Raw genomic sequence first — 25,128 nt, 5'->3', positions numbered from 1 at the left:
TCGTAAAATAAACTAAAGAAATCACCGGATTAAAAACATTCTGTCCAAAGCTAAATGATTTGACTGAAAATTGGACCGAAAAAGGACCGGACTTGCTGGAAATCCCAGAGAACTATTTCTCAAAACCACTTCAGAAAACTACAAGAAAGTCTGGCAAGGTCACCACTGTGGTTATGAACCCCTAATCTTTTTTTCAGTGATTCAGTCTCTTTGTTTCCAGTTGTGATTCTACAGAGCTGTTTGAGAAAACTGATTCAAAATGATTCTCCTGAAATAAAAAGAAATGTGCTTTTGTAGTGTTAGGGTACATCTTTTTTTTCAGTCATTTCAGTGTTTTTCTGCAAATTACTGTCACTGTTTGCTTGTTTCCTTTATTGCATTTTCAACACGTTGCCTAGTTTAAAGTTGAAGGTTTGTATTACATAACCTGGCTTTTTAAAATTACATAAGCTTTTTTGATCAAACATTGACTTCTGTGTTTACTTTGCACTTGCTAAATACTGCTCCCCTTTCTCTTATTGGGCTAGAGACTATGTTTGAACTTAAGCCACACTGTGTAAAGTGTTGTAAATGTTATAACCTTCCTTATGTTATTACTTCTAATCCCCTTTATTGCTAAAATGACGATTTGACCTGTTTTAGTTTGGTCTAGATAAGATTTAAGATGTTGGCTTTTTTTATGTTACACTTTTAATCATTATGGTAAACAGTTAACTGAATCCCATGACATGCTTAGCAGCATTAAGTGTTATCTCATTTCACCTGCAGGCTGTGCTCTACACAACAAAATAGCCACAGAAAAAATATGCTTCTTTAGTGCTCTCACAACTTCCATTTACATAAGCCAAAGACAATCAGAGTTTTTAAGCAAAGTTTAAAGAATAACATTAACAAATTTAATCTAAAAAAAAAGTTTATATTTTTTCCAGGCAGTACAGCTGCTGTTGGTCTAAAACGGAGTGCTGCAGTTATGGCCAGCATCCCTGTCTGAATGCACTTGTAATTAAATATAGTAGCAGAAGACGTGTAATAGTATTCAAGTCAACTGTACTTTTCTGGAGACAAGTATAATTTCTGGTAATGAGTAAATGTGTCCCTCGCTGTTGCTGTGCAGGAATGTGAAGTCCCTAATCATAATCCCTGGAATGTTTGCAGGGACAAAGCTGATTGTGTGACCTGCTGTTTGGGTGCCTGGGCCCCTCCTGCGGTCACTGGACTAACAGCACATTCTCGGGCAGAGGTTAATACAGAGACATATTGTTCTACATTTGAGGTCATCATCAACTTCATCCAACTCATCTGGTATCATTTGGTGCGTGAAAAGCTGCTTGGACATTCACCACTCTGACAGTTCCCTTTTAAACAGACTTACTTTTTAAACAGACTTTTAATCCCATATTATTTGTCACCATACACCTGATGTTTTACCTTGTGAGGAAAACTAAAAATCCTTAGGGACTGGTTTGAAGTTATTAATCTTCACCCCCACACCTCCCCCTTACCCCCTTAACCCCCACTAAATCCAACCACCCACTGGAAGGACTAGCTGGCATGTGTGTGGAATAAAAATGTGTGAGGCCTTTTGTCCGCTTGTACCAAGCAAAAGCTTTGCCCTCCGACGGGAAAATAGAAGCTCAGGGAGAACAGATCTGTCTGCTCTCAGTAGGAAGAGCAATATATGGCTGCTTAAAGAGGAGCAAAAGAGGAAGAAGAAGGGGGAGACCATAGTCCCTTTCACCTGAAGATGCACTAGGTATTTCATTAAACTTCCCAAGTGCTTCTTTTGCAGCTGTGATTTTACTAACGATTCCTCTAGCTATTACTAAAAGTAATACATCTAAATTTCTTCAAATTCCTTTGGCCAAGGATAAGGTGAGCTTGTAGGTCAGACAATAAGGTTAAGTCGCACTTTGAGTGGGAGTATTAACAAGCCTGAACTTGAAAAGGATTTATGGAGTTACGAGACAAAAACATACGGACTTTTCTGTCAGATTTTCACCCCCACAGTTTTTCTAACAGATCAGTGCTGCCACAGTTGTCACTGGAGAGTTTTTCTTCCTGATATGGGCTTTGGCTGGAGCACCTGACATTTATAGACCTGAGAGGATTGTGGATTTTATACAGGTACCATCTGCTTTTGGATTTCACCTCCTTTCCATCACTGAAAACAGACTTGTGCACTGGAACCAAAAGGATTGACTTTGCACTGTAAAAACTGTTTAGAATTATTTATAGAGTCATGTGAATAAGAAAAAAAACAAGATTATAGAGCCACTTTTAGCAGAAATAACTTGGATTAGTGGTTTTCTGGATGTCTTAATTAGTCTCTCACATCATCATGAAAAAATTTGGGCTCTTCTTACAACTTTGCTTCAGTTCATTGAGTTTTGTGGCCATTTGTTTATGCACAGCTCAGGTCCCACCATTCCAAAGTTCTGGATTTTGACTGGATCATTGCAACACTTTCTTTTTCGAGTACCCTGTTGGAAATTTGTTGCTGTGCGTGAGATTGTATTGCATTGTATTATCAAGTTTCAGCTAAGCTTTAACAATCGGACAGACAGCCTCACATTTGACTCTGGAATACTTTGGTGTGCAGAGGAGTTCATGGTTGACTCAAGTTGACTGCAAGGTGGTCAGGTCCTGTGGCTATAAAACAAGCTCAAATTATCAGCGCTCCACCACTGTGCTTGGTAGGTTTGAGGTGTGTGTGTGTGCTGCTGTACTGTATTTGGCTTTTCACCAAATGTGCCTCTGTTCATTATGACCAAAAGCACTTTGTTCTTGTCTGCCCAAAGGATATTTTTTTAGGTGCAACACTGCAAACCTAAGATGAGCAGTCATGGTATTTTAGAGAGGAGGCTTGCTCTTGGCAGCAATGAATACTTTTTCAGTTTTTTCCAAATGCACTGTCATGAACTTTAACATTTAACTTGCTCACTGAGGTCTGTAGAGTTTGAGATGTAGCTTTCAGGTTGTTTACAATTGCTCTAAGCATTACATGGTCTGACCTTGGGATGAATTTTTCTAGATTGTACACTCCTGGGAAGATTGTGACATGGTGTTAACACACACTTGAATGTGTGTAAACACAAATGCCAACATGCCAAAGCTTTTGTTTTTTATAGAGGTGCTCGGACTCAGTGATGATCAGTTAATCAAGTGTATTTGATTAACAGCACCTCACTGCTACTTATCCTGTTACTTCCAATGGAAGCAGTAAGGGTGTACTTAGTTTCTCACAGACTCCTTTCTTTTTTTACCTGACTGTTATACAGAAACATCACAGTGGTCTGAACAATGGTCTTACTCAGGTTTTGCAGATAGGTATGATTTTGGGCTGACTAAAGATGAATAGCTTCTCGTTACAACTGCATCATTTGCAATTGGTATCATTTTCTCATGGCTTATTTCCTTTTTTTTCTTTTTGTATATGCATCCTTCATTTTACTGATTTATCTATACTATTTGGTCCAAGTTTTTGGACAATGGTATGTTTTAATGTTTAATGCATGCTTGGTCATCCAGGTAAGGAAATCACAGGAAGCTGTCAATGGGAGAATTGTTTTGTCACAGATCCCAGTGACTTCCTCAGTCTCAGCTGACTGCAGATTTCCCTAATCTTACAAATATAGTATAGTATATTTGCTGTGAGATATACTATACTGGGAAATATACACTTGCTAGAGGACAACATCACTGAAGAGTAACTTTGTGAGGCCAGGGCACTGAAACCTGGTCACACCTACAGCCCAGGGGCTACTGTTTGAGTGATGAGGATGACATCCTGGGCAGGAAGGAACGCTGGTTTGAGTGGGGGGGCTCGTAGCCATTCTTAAACTCTCTCTGAATAGTACTCATGGCCATTGATCGATCGTCAAGGTAATTTGCATATTAATGAACATGAAAGTCCATTGTTAGTCAGCGGTGCCAGTTTCTTATGCAAATTACGCACTTATGTTTACAAGGATAAACATAAATGATGAAACATTTCTCCCACTGAAGACAATTACAGAGCAACAGAATTCACTTTCTGGGACAATGGCGCATTCTTTGTAACTTTGCCTTTTTGCAACACCGCGAACAATCTGCATGTGACTAAAAAGTAGATGTTCAGATTTAATTCAAGGAGTTTACCAAAAGTGTATAATAGCTGTTTAGGAATTATTATATATTATTATTTATTTTATTTATACATAGTCCTCCATTTCATTGTTTGGTTTCAATATCTGCCATGATGATGTGCCGAGGCAAACACTTCTTTTTTAAAGTGTCATTGATCACAAACTTAAACCTAAATATATGTACATTGGCTTTTCTAAATAAGCAAATCAGAAAATACCCACAGTAAAGTTTTATTAGATGAATTCAGCTGAAATATATTTTCTCTTAAACTAGTGCTCTAAGGAAAGGAAGACCAAGAAGAAAATGGAAAACGCAGCACAGGACACAGCCAAGATGACCAGCGAAGAGGCTCTGTGTAGCCCCGTCGACCACAAGACCAGAAAGCGCCCTGGCTTCTCCAGTCTCAAAGTACTGAAGCTATCTGTGATCAACACTCACAGATAGCTTCAACACCTTTTTTATCCTGCTTTTGATCTCGGGCTGCGGTTCATTCTGTTGATGCACTCAGTGTAAATTGGCCCAGATAAAAATGCCAGTTAAAAGCGTAAAAGGCAGTAGGTGGTGCAGTTGTTAGCGCTGTCTCCTCACAGCGAGAAGGCTCTGGGTTTAAACTCTTACCCCGCTGGCACTGCTGCCTGTTTAGACTTGTAGTTTCCTCTAAAGACATTCAAGTTTTGGTGAATCAGTGACACAAAATTGCCCATAACTGTAAATGTTTTTCTCTTCATGTGTCAGCCCTGCGCTAGGCAGGAAACCTGTCGTGCCTGTGCGCATCTCTCGCTAGAGTGAGCTCTAACAGCCTCCCCTTCGACCCGGCACAGGCTAAAGATAGATGATAGATGGATAAATGCTCAGAAAGCCAGATGCACATCTGTTTTCAGTTGATTGAACAACATTTTCAGAGATATGTTTTTCCCAAAGTAGGTAAAATCAAGCCAAGAGCTGATCTTGTGTTGTTATTGAAAATCTCAGCATGCCAAATTTCTGCTCTAAATGAGCTTTCGTCAGACACTTCTGTAGCTGCCCTGAGCTACGCTCTGCCTGATTACAGCAGTACACTGGAGTCATCATATTTCTTGTTTTCATCCCTTTCCTTATCCACATCGGCCACAGTTCAACAAACGACCCAATTTTGAGACAAAATGTCTTAAAATTACAAAAGCTTATTGTTGTTAACAACACGGTGGCACGGTGGTTAGCACTGTTGCCGCACAGCAAGAAGGTCCTGGGGTCTTTCTGTGTGGAGTTTGCATGTTCTCCCCCTGTTTGCGTGGGTTCCCTCTGCGTACTCCGGCTTCCTCCCACCGTCCAAAGACATGCAGCTTGTGGGGATAGGTTAATTTTATAATCGAAATTGTCACTAGGTGTGAGTGTGAATGGTTGTGTTGGCCCTGAGACAGACTGGCGACCTGTCCAGGGTGTACCCCGCCTCTCGCCCTATGACAGCTGGGATAGGCTCCAGCGCCCCCCGCGACCCTGAAAAGGATAAGTGGAAGCGAATGGATGGATGTTGTTAACTGTGATGTCGAGACATCAGATCAGATTTTGTGCACTGATTCAACACAACGTAAGTTGTAGTTCAAGTTAAGAATAAAGGGGTAATGCAACATTAAACAAGGACCACAGTTACACAGCAGAAGGTAGTGGAGACTCAGAAAAGGGGGCAGAATGGTTTCCATTATTACATTATGACATTGTTTGGGCATGTAGACACATAGTCCTAGTTTTATCCAGAACATCTTTGCATTATTAGAATGTGAGTTTTTATATTGTCTTCTGTTTTCTGTCTTCCAGCTGTTTATTGTAGCACTTTCCTTCGCCTATTTCTCCAAAGCCCTGACTGGAACCTACATGAAGAGCTCCATCACTCAGATAGAGAGGCGCTTTGACCTCTCCAGCACACACATTGGTCTCATAGATGGAAGTTTTGAGATGGGTAACATCAATCAGTTCATTTAAAAATAAATGCTCTAATTTTTTTTTTTTGTGACACAGTGGAGAAAAAGTCATTCTTTTTGCTTGCTTGATTTCAATCTTTTTGGGGGTGTGTGTGTAGGCAACTTGTTGTTTCTAGCTGTGGTCAGCCATTTTGGGGCTAAGCTGCACCGACCCAGGCTCATCGCTGCAGGCTGTTTCCTCATGGCTGTGGGGGCCTTTCTCACTGGGCTCACACATTTTTTCATGGGACGGTAAAAGTCAAATATAAATGAGAAACTTCTATAAGCAAAAACGATGACAGAAGAAATTCACATGGACTGCTTGTTTGTTTTTTACAGCTATAAGTATGACACGGTGATTCAGGTCTTTCAAAATGACAATCTGAGCATTGCTGCCTGTGTGGATCCTCTGAAAACACTAGATCTCGTGCCAGAAATTCAAATAGAGCCTTCGTTGGAGGACAATAAAGGTAAGAGTGTGGAATACATGCCAGGATTAAATATAATTAAAGATAGTAAAACAGTCACTTTTACTACTTAGTGCAGTCAAAGACATTTCTGCTTTCTGCTGCAGTGTGTACAGTAAATACCTGTAAATAGCAGAGAATAGCATGGCAATGTCAGCTATTTATTGTTATTATTACTTGTTTATTTATTGCTTAAAACTCATGGTTTTTGTAAATTTTCTTTTACAAAAACTATGAAACTTTAACATGAAACCTTGTTAAACCTACTAACAACTCAACAGCCAATCAGCTCTCTCCTGGTGCATCTTTGTCACCAGGAATAAACAGAGTCACAACAGCGTGTACGTCCACAACAATAAGCCCGGACGCAGACTTTAGAGCTAGCCAACGAGAGACGACTTTTAAAAAGAAAAGACTGAAAGGAGGCAGAATAATAAGAAAGCAGACATTTGTAATATTTATGGTAATGAATTCAGTTTGGCTCTGTGTGCCCATGTGTTTTTCAGTGTTTTTAGGAGCTCCTCTTGTTCCCATTAATTTTGGTCCCTGAGATGGGCTTTAGTTGCAATGTTGCTTCAGTCTCACTATTGTTAAACTATAATTAATTCTGCTGCTCACAAAACCATGTGATGCTCTCACAAAATGCAATCTATTGATCCTGTTCAGCTATTCAGATGAGACGTATTTGGAAAGAAATATAATGGAAGTCACATACAATGTGGTGGTATACAACAAGCCACTATTAAGATGATACTGAATATCGGCAGATTTTATTCATGTCTTGTTTGACGTAGTCTCCGTAATGAAATAGCAGATATAGCAGATATAGATGTAAAACTGTGTCTTTCTCCTTTTCATGTAACCGGACTTTTTCCTGCATAGAGGAATTTTTGCCCCCTCCACACCCACTCCTTGCATTGCTTTAATCAGCACCTTGGACATATTGTCTTATATTTTCATAGTTCATTATTAAATATCATAAATATTTAATATTTTACTGAGTAAAGAATGTATGTATTTGTGTACTAAATACTGAGAATCAACAAGAAAAGACACTGGTGCGTCGTGATCAGGCTGAGGCTGTTAAGTCTGAAAAGCTCATTCAGAGCCAAGAAAACACTGGTGAAAATGATCAAGAGGATCCATGCAATATTTGGTGTGTTTTTTAATTGAAGTAAACATGCTCCATGTATAACTTTGATGCTGTGTGATCCAATGTGTGTGAACTCTGTAACAAAATCAATATCACAGATTCCTTGTTTGTGTCATTATGCAGCCTGTGTGAGAGATTCTGGTTCCAGCATGTGGATCTACGTATTCCTGGGGAACGCTCTGCGGGGGATTGGAGAAACTCCAGTCACACCTCTGGGCATCTCCTACATCGATGACTTTGCAAGGGCGGAAAACTCCCCTTTTTATATTGGTAAGATGGGGTTCAAAGGGATTTTAAAGTCTTCCACCTGACTTAAAAGGTGTTACTTAATAAATAAATTATAGAATAGAATTCAACTTTATTGTCATTGCACATGCACAGGTACAGGGCAACAAAATGCAGTTATGCCTTATAAACCATCTGAGAATACACACATTCATCATTCCTGTATGTACAGCATTTTTATGCTGGTTAATGTGTGATTTTGATCAGGGTAAACCTACGATTAATCTCGTTTTCAGTAAATTTAACTGAGAGGTCAGTGGAAATATGTTATGGAACGGCTGTGTGCAGGCAGGAATGGTGGACCCATAGTGCAGACCCTCGGAGGCAAAAAGGTGAACTCAAAACAGCTTTAATGCTGAACTCAAAAAAGGTAACAAAACCGAGACTCCAAATAAACTCAGGCAAGCAGACAGAACACACAGCATAGTAAACGGTAGATCGCGACAATGACAAACTGAAACACAGGGCTTAAATACATAGAGGGAGCAATCAGGGAATGGGCAACAGGAGGGAAACACAGCTGGGGCAAATCAGGACTAACGAGACAAGGAAAGCAAAACCAGATACACTAACATGAAACACGGACTTTCAAAGTAAAACAGGAAACATAACACAGAGACGCGAACTTAACAAGGGGATACAGCCGACAGGGGAGACAGCAACTATAGAACACAGAGACATAAACCATAAGACGGAACTCTAAGAAAGAAACCAAAGACTAGAAATGATAAATAATATAATAAACTCAAAAGCCCTGGGTCAACGACCCAGGCATCCTAACAAAATATCTCATTTTACATCCTATCCTTTAGATCAGGGGTCTCAAACCTGCCGCCCAGGGACCACTTGCGGCCCACCTCACCCCTACTTATGGCCCTTATATCAACGTGAAGACATATAATGCAATTTGGCCCTTGATGTTTTTTTTGTTAGGGAGGATGGGTTTGTTGTTGAGTGCAATGTTAAAATAAGTTATTTAAAAAGCAAAAAATGATCTAATATGAAGGCAACATGAGCAGAGAGTACAAACATGTGGAGGGATTGGCTGTGTTAGTTTAGTGAGAGAGTCAAAAACTGATGTGTACACTTATGTCTGCATTTTAATTATTTTAGATATGAACAAAATTATTCTGGCCACGTGTCTGGCCAGAAAGAGAGTACCATTGTGTTTATTTGGTAGTTCAATGAGACGCTTCAGTTAGTTAAGAGTGAGGAAAAACAATTGCGTTGATGTTTGCATATTTGTTTTGTGATACAATATTTGAAATTTTAAAAAACAAACAAAAGAAAACTTTTTTGGAAATATTTGTGGGTGCTTTCTTGTTTTCACTTGGTTTTTTTTGTACTACTTGACCACTAAAGTGGACCTCCAATGAGATGACAGTGCCAGTAGTGGTCCACATCTCATTTAAGTTTGAGACCCTTCTTTAGATTTAGTATCACATCGTAGACTTCTGATCTTTTTTGTCATTGGCAGCTTGTCTCCAGACTATTACTCTCCTGGGTCCCATGTTTGGCTTCCTTTTGGGTTCCTATTGTGCCAGACTATATGTTGACATTGGATATGTTGACATGGGTAAGGTTTTTCTTTGTGTGTCTGGGTTTTGTTTTTTGCATGATACATGACTCATTATGGTTAGAGCTCATCTTAAAGTATCCGATAGATGGCAAAAGCTCACAAAATTCAAAGCAGTGATTTTAGTTGAAAGAATATAAAAACTTGTCTGTGTTAGAAACAAAAAGAAAATGTACACATGTTTAGATCTTTTTAGGCAACGACACATTTTTCTGTAATTTTGCCTATATACTACCACATTGGATTTTAAATCAAATATTTCAAATTGACTGTAAAGTTAATGCAAACATTTTTTAATTAAAGTTAAAAGTTTAAAGTCTGCACTTCAATCACATCATGATTATTTGATTTGAGATTGAATGCGATGGTGTCTGGAGGCTAAAATTACAAAAACTTTGTCTAACAAATCAACTTTATGTACTGTGTAAGGCCAAGAAGCTGGACAGGGGTAACAAGAGTTAAAGACTGTGCCTTTCACAAAGTTAAAAACATTTTAGCCAGTCAACACTTTTGTCAACAGAGATATTTTGATTGAGACTTGTTTATACGAAGCCTTTATTTGAAGACTTCCTGAAGAAAACTTGAAAATTCTTCTCTTTTACATAGAAAGTGTGACCATCACTCCACTTCTACTTCCGGCGCCCCCCGTGTGCGGCAGCCTGTTACAGCAGCTCTGCTCATTCTGAGTTTCTTTCCTTCTTATCTTTTTTCTTCTAGTAATTTTTATAACTAACGTATTAGTAATTAGACTCTGCAACCATGTTCTACCGTTTTGTGCTAGTTCTGGTTGTTTTTCTTAGTTTTTTTCTATTTTTTTCACCCGTGTCTGGGGACCCAGAGCAGGGATCCTTTGTTTACAGTAGGGATCAGCTGTTAGCGCTGCGTCCTGCAGCGGTACTGCCGGCGGACAGACTCGACATTCCCAGTGAACTGAGGAAGAAAAGACGGGGGTGTCGTGCTGGGAAGGAGCGCCGTCGCCCGAGAAGGAGACGTTATCGACCATCTCTTCCTTCTGTAATTATTGGAAATGTACGATCTTTGCCCAATAAGATGGATGAGCTAACGTCGCTAACCTGGTCACAGAGGGAGTACCGGCAATGTAGCATCATGATGCTAACGGAGTCGTGGCTAACACCGCTAACTCCGGACACGAGCGTGACACTACCGGGATTCCAGATGCTGCGAGCGGACAGGACGAGAGAGAGCGGTAAGAGGAAAGGAGGGGGACTGGCAGTGTTTGTGAATGACAGATGGTGTAACCCCGGGCACATCACTGTAAAAGAACAACTCTGCAGCAGAGACATTGAGCTGTTAGCCGTTAGCATGCGTCCATACTACCTGCCCCGGGAATTCTCGCATGTTATCGCGATAACAGCGTATGTCCCCCCCTCGGCCAACGCGGATGCAGCCTGTGACTCTCTCCACTCTGTGGTCAGCAGACTGCAAACACAATCTCCGAGAGCCCTTCTCATAATATCAGGGGACTTCAATCATGCCTCATTGGACTCCACACTGCCCACCTTCACCCAGTATGTGACCTGCCCAACCAGAGACAATAAAACACTGGACTTACTGTATGCCAATGCTGAAGAGGCATACAGTTCATCACCTCTCCCTCCCCTAGGCAGATCTGATCACAACCTGGTGCACCTTGTCCCTGTGTATGAGCCCTTAGTGCGCAGGGAGCCACCAGCCACCCGCACAGTACAGAGATGGTCGGAGGAGAGCGAGGAGGCTCTTAAGGATTGTTTTGAGTCGACTGTGTGGGAGGTGATCTGTGACGACCACGGAGAGGACATCGACAGCCTTACTACATGCATTACTGACTATATTAATTTCTGTGTGGATAACACCGTACCTACCAGGACTGTACGGTGTTTCTCCAACAACAAACCCTGGATTACTTCAGAAATTAAAGCTGTCCTCAAGCAGAAGAGGAGGGCCTTCAAATCCAGAGACAAAGAGGAGTTGAAAAGGGTGCAGAGAGAGCTTAGGGGACTGATAAGGAATGGGAAGGACAGCTACAGGCAGAAGATGGAGAACCAGCTTCAGCAAAACAATGTTGGTGAAGTCTGGAGAGGCCTCAGAACCATCTCAGGCCACAAACATCAGAACTCTCTGCCTGGGAGGGATGTGAGGTGGGCAAATGAACTGAATCATTTCTTCAACAGATTTGATTCAGCCATGAGGCAGTCTCCAACATCGGCTGCAGACTCACTCACCCCCACTGCTGCTGTTCCACCTCTGACACCTCAGACACTTCACACCTCCTCTATTCACCCTGCTCACTCCTCCCCACCCCCAACAACAGCATCCAATACACACTCAACACAAGGCTCCAGCTTGTCTCTCTCAACCACCCAGGTTAGGAGGGAACTGAGGAGGATTAAAGCCAAGAAGGCAGCGGGCCCAGATGGCATCAGCTCAAGGGTCGTCAGGTCCTGCGCGGACCAACTGTGTGGTGTGATGGAGCACCTCTTCAACCTGAGCCTGAGGCTGGGAAGAGTCCCACAGCTCTGGAAAACTTCCTGTGTTGTTCCAGTGCCAAAGACTTCACGCCCCAAGGACCTCAACAGCTACAGGCCGGTGGCTCTGACATCCCACCTGATGAAGACCCTGGAGCGGTTGGTCCTGGCTCAGCTTCGGCGCCTTGTGAGCTCATCACTTGACCCACTTCAGTTTGCCTACCAGCCTGGCATTGGAGCGGATGATGCCATCATTCACCTCCTACATCGTTCCCTCGCTCACCTGGAGACCGCTGGGAGCACTGTGAGAATCATGTTCTTTGATTTCTCCAGTGCCTTCAACACCATTCTTCCCTCGGTTCTGAAGGACAAGCTGGAGAACTCTGGAGTGGACCATCACCTCACTACCTGGATTCTGGACTACCTCACCGACCGACCACAGTATGTGAGGACTCAGGGCTGTGTGTCGGACAGGGTCGTCTGCAGTACGGGGGCCCCACAGGGAACGGTTCTGGCTCCGTTCCTCTTCACCATCTACACTGCAGACTTCTCCCACAACTCCACCCAGTGCTTCCTGCAGAAGTTCTCTGATGACTCTGCAGTAGTCGGCCTCATCACTGATGGGGACGACAAGGAGTACAGAGGACTGACTCAAGACTTTGTGGACTGGTGCCAGCTGAACTACCTCCAGATCAACGCCAGTAAAACCAAGGAGCTGGTGGTAGACTTCCGCAGGCACAAACATCCTCCACTGCAACCACTGAACATCCAAGGTATGGACATCGAGGCTGTGGACAGCTACAGGTACCTTGGTGTTCATCTGAACAACAAACTGGACTGGACTCATAACTCAGACGCCCTCTACAGGAAAGGGCAGAGCAGGCTGTACCTGCTGCGGAGACTCAGGTCGTTTGGAGTGGAGGGCCCACTCCTGAAGACCTTCTATGACTCTGTGGTGGCCTCAGCCATCTTTTATGGTGTGGTCTGCTGGGGGGCAGCATCTCTGCTGGGGACAGGAAGAGACTGAACAGGCTGATCCGAAGGGCCAGCTCTGTTCTAGGATGCCCTCTGGACCCAGTGGAGGTGGTGAGTGACAGGAGAATGGCGGCTAAGCTGTCATCCCTGTTGGACAACATCTCCCACCCCATGCATGAGACTGTGACAGCACTGAGCAGCTCCTTCAGTGGGAGACTGCGGCACCCACGGTGTGGGACGGAGAGATTTCGCAGGTCTTTCCTCCCCACTGCTGTCAGACTCTACAATAAAGACTTCAACTGATCAAACCCTCACACGTGCAATAAGACTGCTATATGTGCAATTCTTTCTCTGACAAAGTTGTGTTTTTGTATTTTCCTACTCAGTTGTATATAGTATTTGTATTTCTATTTTATTCTATTGTATATATTATTCTATTTTTATTCTATTGTATATAGTATTTTATTTTATTTTATTGTATTTTATTGCATTCCAGTGTTTTCTAATTTCTGCTACATAACTTTGCACTTTTGCTGTAACAAAACAAATTTCCCACCTGTGGGACTAATAAAGGCCATCTTATCTTATCTTATCTTATCTTATCTAAAGATTCCCGCTGGGTGGGTGCTTGGTGGATGGGTTTTCTTGTGTCCTCTGGCCTTCTGCTTATCTCCAGCATTCCCTTCTGGTTTCTGCCCCGTTCGCTGCCCAAGCAGGATGGTGAAGAAAACCGTGAAACTCCAGTCTGTGAGATCCTAAATGAGACAGAGGATGCGCAAAACAACAACCACAACCTCAAGCTGACTGAAATTGCCAAAGGTAGAGTCGTCATCTGTGTTTGCATGTGCAGGTTGATGGATCTTACGTGATTTGTGCGGATGTTCCTGCCCAGGGTTCTTTCCATCATTGAGGCGTCTTCTGGGAACTCCTGCTTACTTCCTGCTTCTTTGCGGGAGCATCCTGAAGTTCAATGCATTCATCGGTCTACTCACCTTTAAAGCCAAATACATGGAGCAACAGTTTGGACAGTCTGCATCCAGGGCGAACTTCCTCATAGGTAAAAATAATGAAATCAATAAATTAAGTGTTCATATTGAACTTTTGATAGAAAAATGGGACATAGGTGCAGTAATTTATTGACACGTGTTCAAACATACATAAAAATAGCTTTTTTACAATTCTATCAACCTTGAAGGTCAGTATTTGCAATGACCACCAACACAACACAGCCTCAACACTCCAAGAGAAACTTTCTTTTAATTTGCTACCCTTCAGGAATAGTTCTCTGGGCTTCTTAAAAAACATTCAAAGCTCTCCTTTGGCTGCCTTTTTGTTCTGTTCTCTGTCAAAATGATCCCACACTGCTTCAGAGCTTGATAAATCAACCCAGAGCAGGTATGGAGAGGACAGCCCGTGAAGGAAAACTATACTCGTAGGTGTATAGATACCCAGAGCCAACCCTGCATAGTTCTGTCTTTTCTCATTTCCCTTCTTTCAGAATTGCTTCTTCACAGCCAACATTCCACTGGTGTGGATAAAAGCATACCTAAGCAGGCTTTCAGAGAGAGGCTCACTAGTTTTTGCCTTGGTGGTACCAGCCATTTTAGCCACCCTGCTATGCATTTTAAGATAAAACCTCTTCTCACATAAATTCTGGTATTCTTCTCCTTATTTATGTTGCGGCTTTTGAGCCGGGTTGTAACACAAGTGGGGGTTCGTCCGGGATCTATTTTCCGGAGCTGTAGACAACTCTGACGTTTGGTACGATGTTTCTGCCTTGTATTTAAGTATGGATTTCGACTTACAAGATTTCATTCATGCTCCAAGTTCTGAGAAGTTTGAGTTATGTCGTAAAGATGACTTGTTGAGTATTGCGGCACACTTTGATATTGATATTGATATTTTGATATAAAGAAATATAGTGCGAAAAAAGAAATTAAGAGTACTATCTTAACACGATTAGTTGAGTTGAAAATCCTGACGGGTTCTGATGTTTGTGATGATGACATTCCTTCTATTGAGCTAGGTGTCCCACCTTTGAAGGAGGTTGGTGCTATAGCAACTTTGTTAGGTTTGCCACTTCTTCTTCCGTCCTCCACTTGTCCACTTTCCATGAATGGTTTGAGGACACATTACACACCATGCCAGGCTTTTGGCAAACAGCTCTTTAGGAATCACTTTGTTTGTCTCTCAAACTATGTCATCTTTTGAATCTTTCACAGATTCAGCAAAAGAAATGGGAGCAAATTATTTGATTTTGCAACAAGCTGCTTGTACCTAACGCCGATTCACCCCTTAAGTTAGGTGCCTTCAGTATGCTTGAATGATTAGCAGATCAGTGTTCAAAAGATTTCTCTGAAAAAGCAATCATTATCCAAAACAAACTATGACAGACCTTCAGAAAGCCTGGAGAACTATTGCTCAAGACCAATCTGAAAAAATTACAAAAAAAGTCTCTTTAGAAATTCAAAGAAATGAGGAAAAAATGCTTAAGACTTCTCCGTAGTATTGTATAAGAACACAAAGAAAACAGGCGAAAAAAGACTTCACTTAAATGTTAAAGATACAGCAAACAAATTTATTACAGTAAATACTCATTAGTGTGATTCTGCAGTGACTTCCAGGAAGGTCCTTGGTTTTAGAATACACCACCAAATGTCAGTGTTTCATTGTGTGTAAACAGAAGGCACGCATTGGCACGCGTTCACCTTCTGTAGATAGGCAGTGTGTACTTTTAGATAAAGTTTAAATGATAAAATGCACTCAAATATTTAACAACCAACAAATAAATTATTAATAATCATTAAGGAAAATGTGCTTGATATAAAGTATGTATATGTGATATGATGTATGAAGTATATAAGCAATATTCCCGTGTGTTTCCTTCAGGTGTCCTGAACCTGCCAGCAGTGGCAATAGGGATCTTCCTCGGAGGACTGCTGATGAAAAGGTATAAGCTGAGTGTGGTCTCAGGAGCTCAGCTTTCCTTTGCAACATCCTTTATGTCCTATCTCCTCATGCTGCTGCAGTTTGGCACCAAGTGTGATAACATACCCATAGCGGGGCTCACTGTATCGTACAATGGGTCAGTGTTGAGACGAATATCACTTATTTAGCAACTAGCTTCCTTTGTCCACTGTAGATCATAATATCCTTTGTTTCACTCCCCTGCAGGACACAAGGTGTATTGTCCAGCAGAGAAATGCTCTTCTCTGAGTGTAACAGGGACTGCTTGTGTTCAGCAGAGGAGTGGGACCCCGTTTGCTCAGATAGCGGCATCACTTACATCTCTCCATGCATGGCTGGCTGCCTCAGCTCGAGCGGACACGGCAAAAACACCGTAAGGACAATTACAAGAGAGCACAGAGGTATAATGTAAAGTGTAAACATGTGTATCAGCCACTTGTTGGAAGATATTTGGGTCAAGAATGTCTTGACTCCTGTATATTGAGGTTACATTACATTTTAAATACTGCTACTTTGTAACATGAACTCTTGATAATTTATATATTTCTCACCCTTAAATGCATTTGAATAGCACTCCCATGGTAAATGGATTGCATTTACATTTTGTGCTCTTACTGACCACTCAGAGAGCTTCACAGACCACATGTTCACAGCACTTTGTATCCCTTTCATTTAAATCTATACTTTTACTCACACACAGTGATGACACACATCAAGTGCAGTTCTTAGGGTTCAGTATCTTTCCCAATTACACTTCGACACTTTGACACATGGGTTGAGCTGAGGTTGAACCACTGTAACCTAATAAAACATGTTTATAAGCAGTACTGTGGGCCATTTCAAAGGAACACCCTTTATTAGCTACACTGAAAAAATGTGCTTTGATAGCTTAAATTCTGAAATAAAATAAATATTTTTTTTACAGTCCTTTAAAATGTACTGTGATGGTTAATTCACCAGTATGTGAAAGCTCTTCAATCAATAAAAAATAGTTTTTTAATGCTAGAATGTCTTGTTGCATGCTCAATCATCCAGGTAAGTAAATCACCAAAAGTTGATTCTGTTCATCTGGATGTAACGTTTTCAGTTGGAGAAAAGTTTAGTCACTCATCCAAGTGACTTCTTCAGTCTCAGCTGACTGCAGGTTTCCCCCAACCTTATAAATTTGCACAATGACTGAAACTAGCACCACTGAGGGAACAATAGGCTGTGAGGTCAGTTCTTTGATCATTAATATGCAAATTCTCATGACCATTGATCAACAACCCCTCATCTAAGCTCACTGATCAATGGCCATGAGTACCATTCACAGAGAGTTGGGGAATGGCTGCAATCAGTGGGGAAAGATGTTTCCTTAGGCCCCCTCCCCAATTCAGAGATGTTTTTTTCTTTTCACGTAAATGGCCTCCTTGACTCCGCACTCAAACCAGCGTTCCTCCCTGTCCAGGATGTGTACATCCTCATCGTTGAAAGAGTGTCCACTGGCCATTAGGTGTTAATAGACTGCAGAGTCCTGGCCTGACGAGGTAGCTCTTCTGTGTTGTGCCATCCGCTTTGCCAGAGGTTGTTTGGTTTCCCCGATGTATAAATCCTGGCAATCCTCCTGGCACTTAACAGCGTACACTACATTACTCTGTTTGCACCGAGGGACCCGATCCTTGGGGTGGACCAATTTTTGGCGCAGCGTGTTTTGGGGTTTAAAAGCCACAGAGACTCAGTGTTTAGAAAAAATGCATCTCAACTGCTCCGATACTCCTGACACTTAAAGGATCACTACAGGTTTTCATTTAGGCAGTGGTTGTCCTCTCCTGGATCGCCTGGAGCTTTCTTTAGGCGCCTTCCCAGCTTTGACAAATGTCCAGCTAGGATAACCACATTTACTCAGGGCCTTCTTGATGTGATGTTCTTCTGCTTCCCTGGCCGCTGTATCTGTGGGGATGGTGTTTGCACTATGGCGTAGCGTCCTGGTGACACACAATTTTATGCTCCAGTGGATGATGAGAGTCAAACCTTAAATACTGATCCGTATGCGTGGGTTTAGAGTACACATCTCCTTTTAAATTTCCCCCATTACTGATGGAAATCTCACAGTCTAAGAAGGCTCACCTGCCACGTTTCATATTCTCCCTGGCGAATTTGATGTGTTAGTCCACCTTGTGAATGTGATCCGTAAATTGTGGTACGTCCTGAGATTTGATCTTCATCCAGGTGTCATCCACATACCTGAACCAATGACTTGGTGGTGTGCCAGGGTAGGATAGCAAAGCCCTCTTTTCCACTTCTTCCATGTACAAATTGGCCACGATGGGTGAAACTGGGGAACCCATGGCACACCCATGTTTCTGCCTGTAGTACTTTGATCAGTGGTTGTTGATCAATTGTCATGAGAATTTGCATATTAACAATCAAGGAACAGGCCTCCCAGCCCATTGTTCCCTCAGTGGGCTACACTGTTAAAAAAAAAAATCCTAGAAAAACAGTAATATTCCGGCAGCTGGGGCGCCAAAATAATACCATCAAATAACAGAAAATAACTTTCTCATAAAAATACAGTTATTTTCAGTAATGACAATACAGTTTGTTGCCCTAATCTTACATGGGATTTTGCCTTTTTCAAGTGCTTTTAAACATTAAATTAGGAACATTTTAATGTGATTAAACAATGAAATTACCTTTAAACAAGGTCAATGAATGTGGCAATATGAATAATAATACTTAAATACAGAAAGTGCAGAAATATACAGTTAACAGTTGGTTTAAATAATAATGGATTGCATGCCCTGGGACAGACTGACAGAGGCGAGGCTGCCATATCGCACCATCGGCCCCTCTGGCCATCACCAGTGGGCGGTAGGTGAAGTGTCTTGACCAAGGACACAACGACCGAGAGAGTCCGAGCCGGGGCTCGAACTGGCAACCTTCTGATTACAAGGCGAACTGCCAACTCTTGAGCCACGATCGCCCTAAATAGCAATAATAGTAATAATTATTTGATGTTAAAAAAGTTTATAAGAATCATTTCATATATTTTTCCATAGCATTACATTTGAATTTAACAGTTCAATCTTTCAAATAACGGACAAATATTTGTGAAATCATGATACATTTGTGAATGTATTTCAACAATCTAAATATGCATATGTACAGACAAATACATTTAAAAAACAAGAAAATTATGTTTTATTACATTACAGTGATTTCACGTTAATTTACATTTGAAATGTGAAATCACAGTTCTAGAAGAACAGAACAAAACTGTAAAATACTTTTATATTAGGACTTTTTCTTACAGTGTAGTTTCAGTCATTATGCAAATGTACTGTTTATAAGAAACCTGCAGTCAGCTGAGACTGAAGAAGTTACCTGGATGAGTGACGAAATGTTTCTCCCGATGAAAACGCTACATCAAGATGAACAGAATCAACTTTTGGGGGGTTAATGCTAGAAGATAATTATTGTTGTCCATGGATTTTCAAAATGTATTCTTTTACAAAAAGCTGAAAAAACAGTGAAGCACAGTATTATTTTTGGGTTATTTTCTGAATTCAGTTTGTTAATTGTCTAATAAATAACAATATTTACAGATTTCTAAAATACTTGTGTTTTCTTGTTTTTTGTGACAGGTGGTCTAATAAATACCGTCCACGTGACTATGATAAGCAATCGGAATAATAAAAATCCTCCACTTTTCTCCCTTTTTGTTATTTTAAAAAGTATTTTAAAACTATTTTAAAAACTAAAAACTTGCTCTCTTTTAAAAGCTTACTCATTACCATCTATTTATTTTACATTTGTCAAATAACATAAAAAAAATGGTCAACTTTCAATTAACCCCAAAATATATTAATCTTATCAGAAACATGCAGTATGTATAATAAATGAATAGAAAGCACATATATATCGGCATTTGTGATATAGCTTGAACGTAGCAGTACAGAGTCATTTCAATATTCCATTTTGTTTTCACAAAATTTCAAGTATTACTCCCAGAAGTTAGCAGAGGTTTCGCAGCATTCTCTGAAACATGATCACATATAGTAGGTATGTGAACATAAGCTTAAATTGTTTGTGTTGCAAAGATATAATCCAGTACAAAATCATCAGTGTTGTTGTTCTTCAATGTTTCTACTAGTTGCTATTGAGGAAGATGACGCGTTAGCCAGGAGGCATGATTTTACACTGTTGCTACTAAAGCATTTTTCAGAGTGTACTCTAGTATTTTCCTATTTTTGTCAATTTTATTGATTAGCTGTTATGTCCTTTTCTTTTCATGCTCTTGTAAATATCCCCTACCTTTTCTTCGACTATAAAATCCTCTGGGTGAAGTGTCAGATGTTACGTGGAGAGCAGTTTTGTCCTTTGTCTCTTCAGCAAACTCAAATATCAGTTGCTTTAAAGTTTAAAAAGTGTAATTTTACAGACTTTTAACATGTTTGATTAACAATGCTTATTTTCCTGGGTGGAAAATGTAAAATGAAATAATTTTACAATCCAGTTCCAAAGATGCCTGGATGAGGAAGACATAAAAATATATATAAATGTAAATATTCTCTCTTTCCCAGGTCTTTCACAACTGCACCTGTGTGTCCACCTCCTTTCCAGCAGGCAGCAGTACATCAGTGAGACTGGGCCAGTGCCCTCATGCCAAGGACTGCAGCAGAAGCTTCACCTCCTATATGGCCATATCTGTTCTCAGTTCCTTTATCAATGCTCTGGGAGCCACACCTGGCTACATGGTCATTATACGGTCTGTAAAAACTTAGTGTTGCTATCATGTCTATTAGCAGCCTAAAGTAGTGGTTGACAGTGAAATGGAAGGACTCAAAATAGTTATAACGTAACACGGCTAAGTGAGGTGGAGAGAGTATAGACAGATTGGCCCGGAACTTGGAAGTGTAAAGTAATGGGGGCAAATAGAGACTGAGCAGGCATGCGGAGGGCTGGTGAGGTTAAAAACTCGGGAGGCACAAAGACAGGAAGGTTTAAACCTTTGACACATTGTATTCTGCCACAAAAGATGACAGAATGATCATGCAAAGACTGGATAAAATACCTGGTTAGATATACTACTCAGGATGATTGATGGTTTGACATGGAGGCCCCATCAGTCCACTGGCTGCTAAGGAGCAGGAGGGAGGCACTAAGAGAAAAACACAGAGCAAGAAGAAACAAAATGGAAAGGCGGACAGAGAGAAAGGCAGAGACAAGATAATTCCAGTGAGAGGAGAAAACTTTGCTGTTTTGATGCGATCAAGTATTGGCTGCTGTGACCCTGACTCAAGGGAAGCATACACAAAGTTACTTTTTGACAAGTTTTTTTTTCTACACATTTCTAAAAGTGTGGTGGTGACACATGCAATGAAAGAACATAAGTAAGTATCACCTGAAAAGGATTTAAAGGAATAGTTTCACCTTTTAAAGAACTAATGTCCAGCATTAAATAACAAGATTGACACCACTGTTGTCTCTGCCTTACTTACAGAACTGGAGTCAAGACAAAATTTACTTAGCATAGAGTATTAAGCAAAAACTGCAAGATAGTTCCCCAATAATTCCACTCAAATTTAGCCTGGCCAAAGTCTGTTCCTGTATCCTGTGTATCACTGCCTGATCTCTCAATACTGAGCGTGGGCCCAGTTCCAATAACTGCGTCACGTCTATCCATTGCTGCTATTGAGACCTGTCAGCCTGCTGTCACTAGTTTATTTTTTATAATGTACTCCCTATTTTCTTGATTTTTTGTGTGTTTTGTACTTGCAGATGCATCACACCCGAGCTCAAATCCCTTGCACTGGGTATTCAGACCTTGGTAACTAGGACTCTTGGTAAGCTTCAGTAATTTCACTTTGACGTAAAGCATAAATATAGGTCACTGCTGCTTGAATCCCAAAAGGTTTATTTTCTCTGGATAAAAGTTTTGTCCCCAATGCTGTCTGTAGGTGGAATTCCTGCACCAATGTATTTCGGTGCTTTGATTGATTCAACTTGCCTTAAATGGTCTATGAAGAGTTGTGGCGGTAGGGGGGCATGTCGTATTTACAACTCTGATATGTACAGGTACTCCACGGAGAAATTCCAGTTTACACTATTTGAACAAATTTGCCAAAAATTATTGACTAGTATTATAATTGTGGTAAAGACCTTTGCTGATTTGCCTCAATCCATTTCCATTCTCTATTTCTAGGATCATTTTCCTGGGTTTGATCACTTGTATCAGTGGCTCCTCTTATTTTTTCATCATTGCTGTCATCATCCTTCTCAGGCGCCAGTTCCGAAAGCCAGAGAAGGACACAGACAAGCAGGAGCAAGAAGCATCAAAGGTTTTTGAACTAAAGATGCCATTAAACCTCACTGAGGAGATTAGAGCCAGTCCTGAAACTCCCAACTTACCCAGTGCTACAAAAATTTGGGTAAAGATTGCTACAGATTTGGAGGAAGGAGGAGAGGTCCACACAGTAGAACAGCCCCCTCATAATGATGGAGTAATCTCTACAAGTAGTGCACAGGAGGCTAAATACATGACAGATACCTGCGCTGAAGTCATTCCTCTGTCTTCTGATGGCACAAACACAGAGATAGTCAGTAAAGAATCCATCGGACACAAAGTGATAGAGAAGCAGGACGATCACACTGATGACAAGAGCAAATTGGAGAAAGAGAGTCAGCAGCTAAACTGATGGACCACATAAAGACTATGTTTAGCAGAGTGGTCTCCAACACAAAATCAAACTGGAATAGATGGAACAAGTCCCAAAGTTTGGTCAAAAGATAATTTTCCTGTTAAGAGGGACTACTATTCTTTCAGGACAATGTCACGGTCTATACTAGTAGTATTTTCCATCCTTTTTTTTTTACAGGATGCAGCTATTATATTCAGTGTTGGGTGTGACATGTAACAAAGTAACAAGTCCTTAGATTAAATTTTTTTGGGGTTGTTTTTCAATTCACAAACTTAATTAGGTACTTTTTAAATATTTAAAAAGTATCTAATTATATGTTTCCTGTTTTGTTTCATAATATTTTTGGCTCCTTTCAACACCTTAGCATCCAGCTACATACTGGATTGTATTCAGTTGTAGAGCTCAGCTAGCATGAGTGTGCATACAACAACATTTACATTGCAGAAGAATTTGCATTACTGTGTACCACAGTTATATGTATTGTCTGTCAGCTGCTAAGGAGCTGTGCTTCATGTTTTGAAGTAATCTGCAATCAAAGTAAGTGGTAAGGCCAGTTGAGGAAGAGACTGATGACTGTATGTGGCATGAATGATGGACCACATTATCACACTCATTAACACACACTTTATTTCCCGGTTGTTGTTCGAACACTCTCGCGGTTGCATCTTTTCAGCTCCCAGCTGCCCATACACCAACAACAACACCATTCAGGAGCCAGTTCACTCTTATACGCAGGGGAGGCTTGATGAGCCGATGCAACTCAGGTGTGTCCGTCTCCTCGCAGCCACGCCTCGCCACATACCCACATACACCCATCGCCCGACTGGGGCCAGGGAGCCAACTGGCCGAACGTACTCTCACCCTGAGTATCATGGTCAGGTATTGAACCTGGCTCATGATAGGTCAGGGCACTTAGGTGTGCGGAAAACATATGATTGCGTCATTTTGTTTGGCCACATTTAAAGAAGGATGTATTGTTACACATCAGAAACTGTAAAACCTGTCACTTGACTGGTAAGCCGAGTCAGGTTGTTAGCCCTGCTCCACTGCAGTCGATTCCAGCTATTAGTCAGCCTTTCGAGTACTTGCTTATTGATTGTGTTGGGCTTTTGCACGATCTGATATCGTCGTGTTGGTGTTGTTCCCAGATCATCATACTAAATGTTGTTCCAGGATCAACATTGCAAGTGACCAATCAGAATGTTGTGACGTCATACTTTTGCGACTTCGGGAAAAACCGCCGTAAAACAAAAAACTGTACTTAAGCTGCAAGAAACCGCCTCTGTCCACCGATCAACGGAACCTGACCCTAATCCTAACCCTAACCCTTTAATAAACGGTAAGCAGAATTGGTATTGTCCTTGCAACATTGGAATTTCATAAATGCACGAATGACTTGACGCACAAAAGAATAACGTCACAACAATGTGATTGGTCACTTGCAATGTTGAACCTGGAACAACATTTTCATGATGATCTGGGAACAACACCAACACGACAATATCAGATCATCCTGGGCTTTTGCCGCATGCCAAGTCTGGTAGTCAGTATGTTTTGTTGCTTATGTGCCAAAGCACCCGATATCCGGCAGCATATCCCTTACGTACAATTACAGCTAAGTCGGTGGTGAAGGCCTTGACACAGTTTATTTCTGTGTTTGACATCCCTAGGGTCATCCAGAGTGACCAGGGATCCAATTTCTCTTCCCGTTTGATGGCCCAAGTGTTAAAAATGTTGGGGGGTCAGACATAATCAGACATAATCAGTCATAATCAGTCCCAGCTGCCCAAACACCAACAACAACAACACAATTCAGGAGTCAGTGATGAACCAATGCAACTCAGGTGTGTCCGCCTCCCCCGCAGTCGTGCCCCACCACACTCTGCTTTTCCAAAACTGACACAGCTAGCTTTTAGTTCAACTACAGCTTGCTCTACAAGAGAAATTAACAAGCTTGATGCTGGTTCTGTGGAACTGAAGATGATGCTGTCAACATGCTAATCAATGAAGTAAAGTCAGTACAGTCAAAAGTATAAGTACAGTAGACTACAAGCCCTCTGGACGTATAACCAGCATGCTGTATGCAAAAGGGGTTTTATTTTTTGTTTTTATTTTTTTAGGTAATGCTTTAATGTAACTGATTACTTTTTATACCCAGTAATCTTTTAGTTTTACATGTTATTTTTAAAAGTAATTTTACCCAACACTGGTTATATTACACTTAATCCTGTGAAGAAAGAGCGCTACCAGTGGTCCCATTTCCACATTTGTAGAAACAGTCTCTGGAACAAAAATGGAGTTGTGCTGAGTGGAAAGACTGACCAACGATTTAAAATATTGGCTGATATATGTATTTGATCACATGACCGCTTTGCGAGGTCCCAGAATGAAAAATATTATAGATTAGTTCAACTTCTTGAAAAAAAATTGTTCTTTTGTGTAAATAAATGGATGTTTGCATGACTAGAATTATTTTTGCATTCATTAAGCAGATCTCA

At 41.0% G+C, this 25,128-nt stretch overlaps 1 protein-coding gene across 4 annotated transcripts; it reads left to right on the top strand.

The window, feature by feature from the left end:
• The first annotated feature begins 1,605 nt into the window (after positions 1–1,605).
• On the top strand, positions 1,606–23,186 carry slco1e1 (solute carrier organic anion transporter family, member 1E1). Of its 4 annotated transcripts, none has more exons than XM_019346369.2 (16): positions 1,606–1,753; positions 4,399–4,533; positions 5,920–6,061; positions 6,182–6,314; positions 6,402–6,532; positions 7,806–7,952; positions 9,445–9,543; positions 10,150–10,167; positions 13,587–13,802; positions 13,876–14,040; positions 15,873–16,068; positions 16,158–16,323; positions 20,513–20,697; positions 21,711–21,775; positions 21,890–22,007; positions 22,135–23,186. In XM_019346369.2, the coding sequence occupies exons 2-16, from the start codon at positions 4,429–4,431 to the stop codon at positions 22,625–22,627; spliced, it is 2,379 nt and encodes a 792-aa protein (XP_019201914.1). In that variant the 5' UTR covers positions 1,606–1,753; positions 4,399–4,428; the 3' UTR covers positions 22,628–23,186. The 4 variants fall into 4 exon arrangements, with proteins under 4 accessions (XP_019201914.1, XP_025755694.1, XP_019201915.1 ...); XM_019346370.2 differs by lacking the exon at positions 1,606–1,753 and adding an exon at positions 1,778–2,124; XM_025899908.1 differs by lacking the exon at positions 1,606–1,753 and adding an exon at positions 2,139–2,693.
• The last annotated feature ends 1,942 nt before the right edge of the window (positions 23,187–25,128 follow it).

The sequence above is a fragment of the Oreochromis niloticus genome, linkage group LG17, assembly GCF_001858045.2.
Source record: "Oreochromis niloticus isolate F11D_XX linkage group LG17, O_niloticus_UMD_NMBU, whole genome shotgun sequence".
Taxonomy (NCBI): domain Eukaryota; kingdom Metazoa; phylum Chordata; class Actinopteri; order Cichliformes; family Cichlidae; genus Oreochromis; species Oreochromis niloticus.
This window is presented reverse-complemented; position numbering and strand designations above follow the sequence as displayed.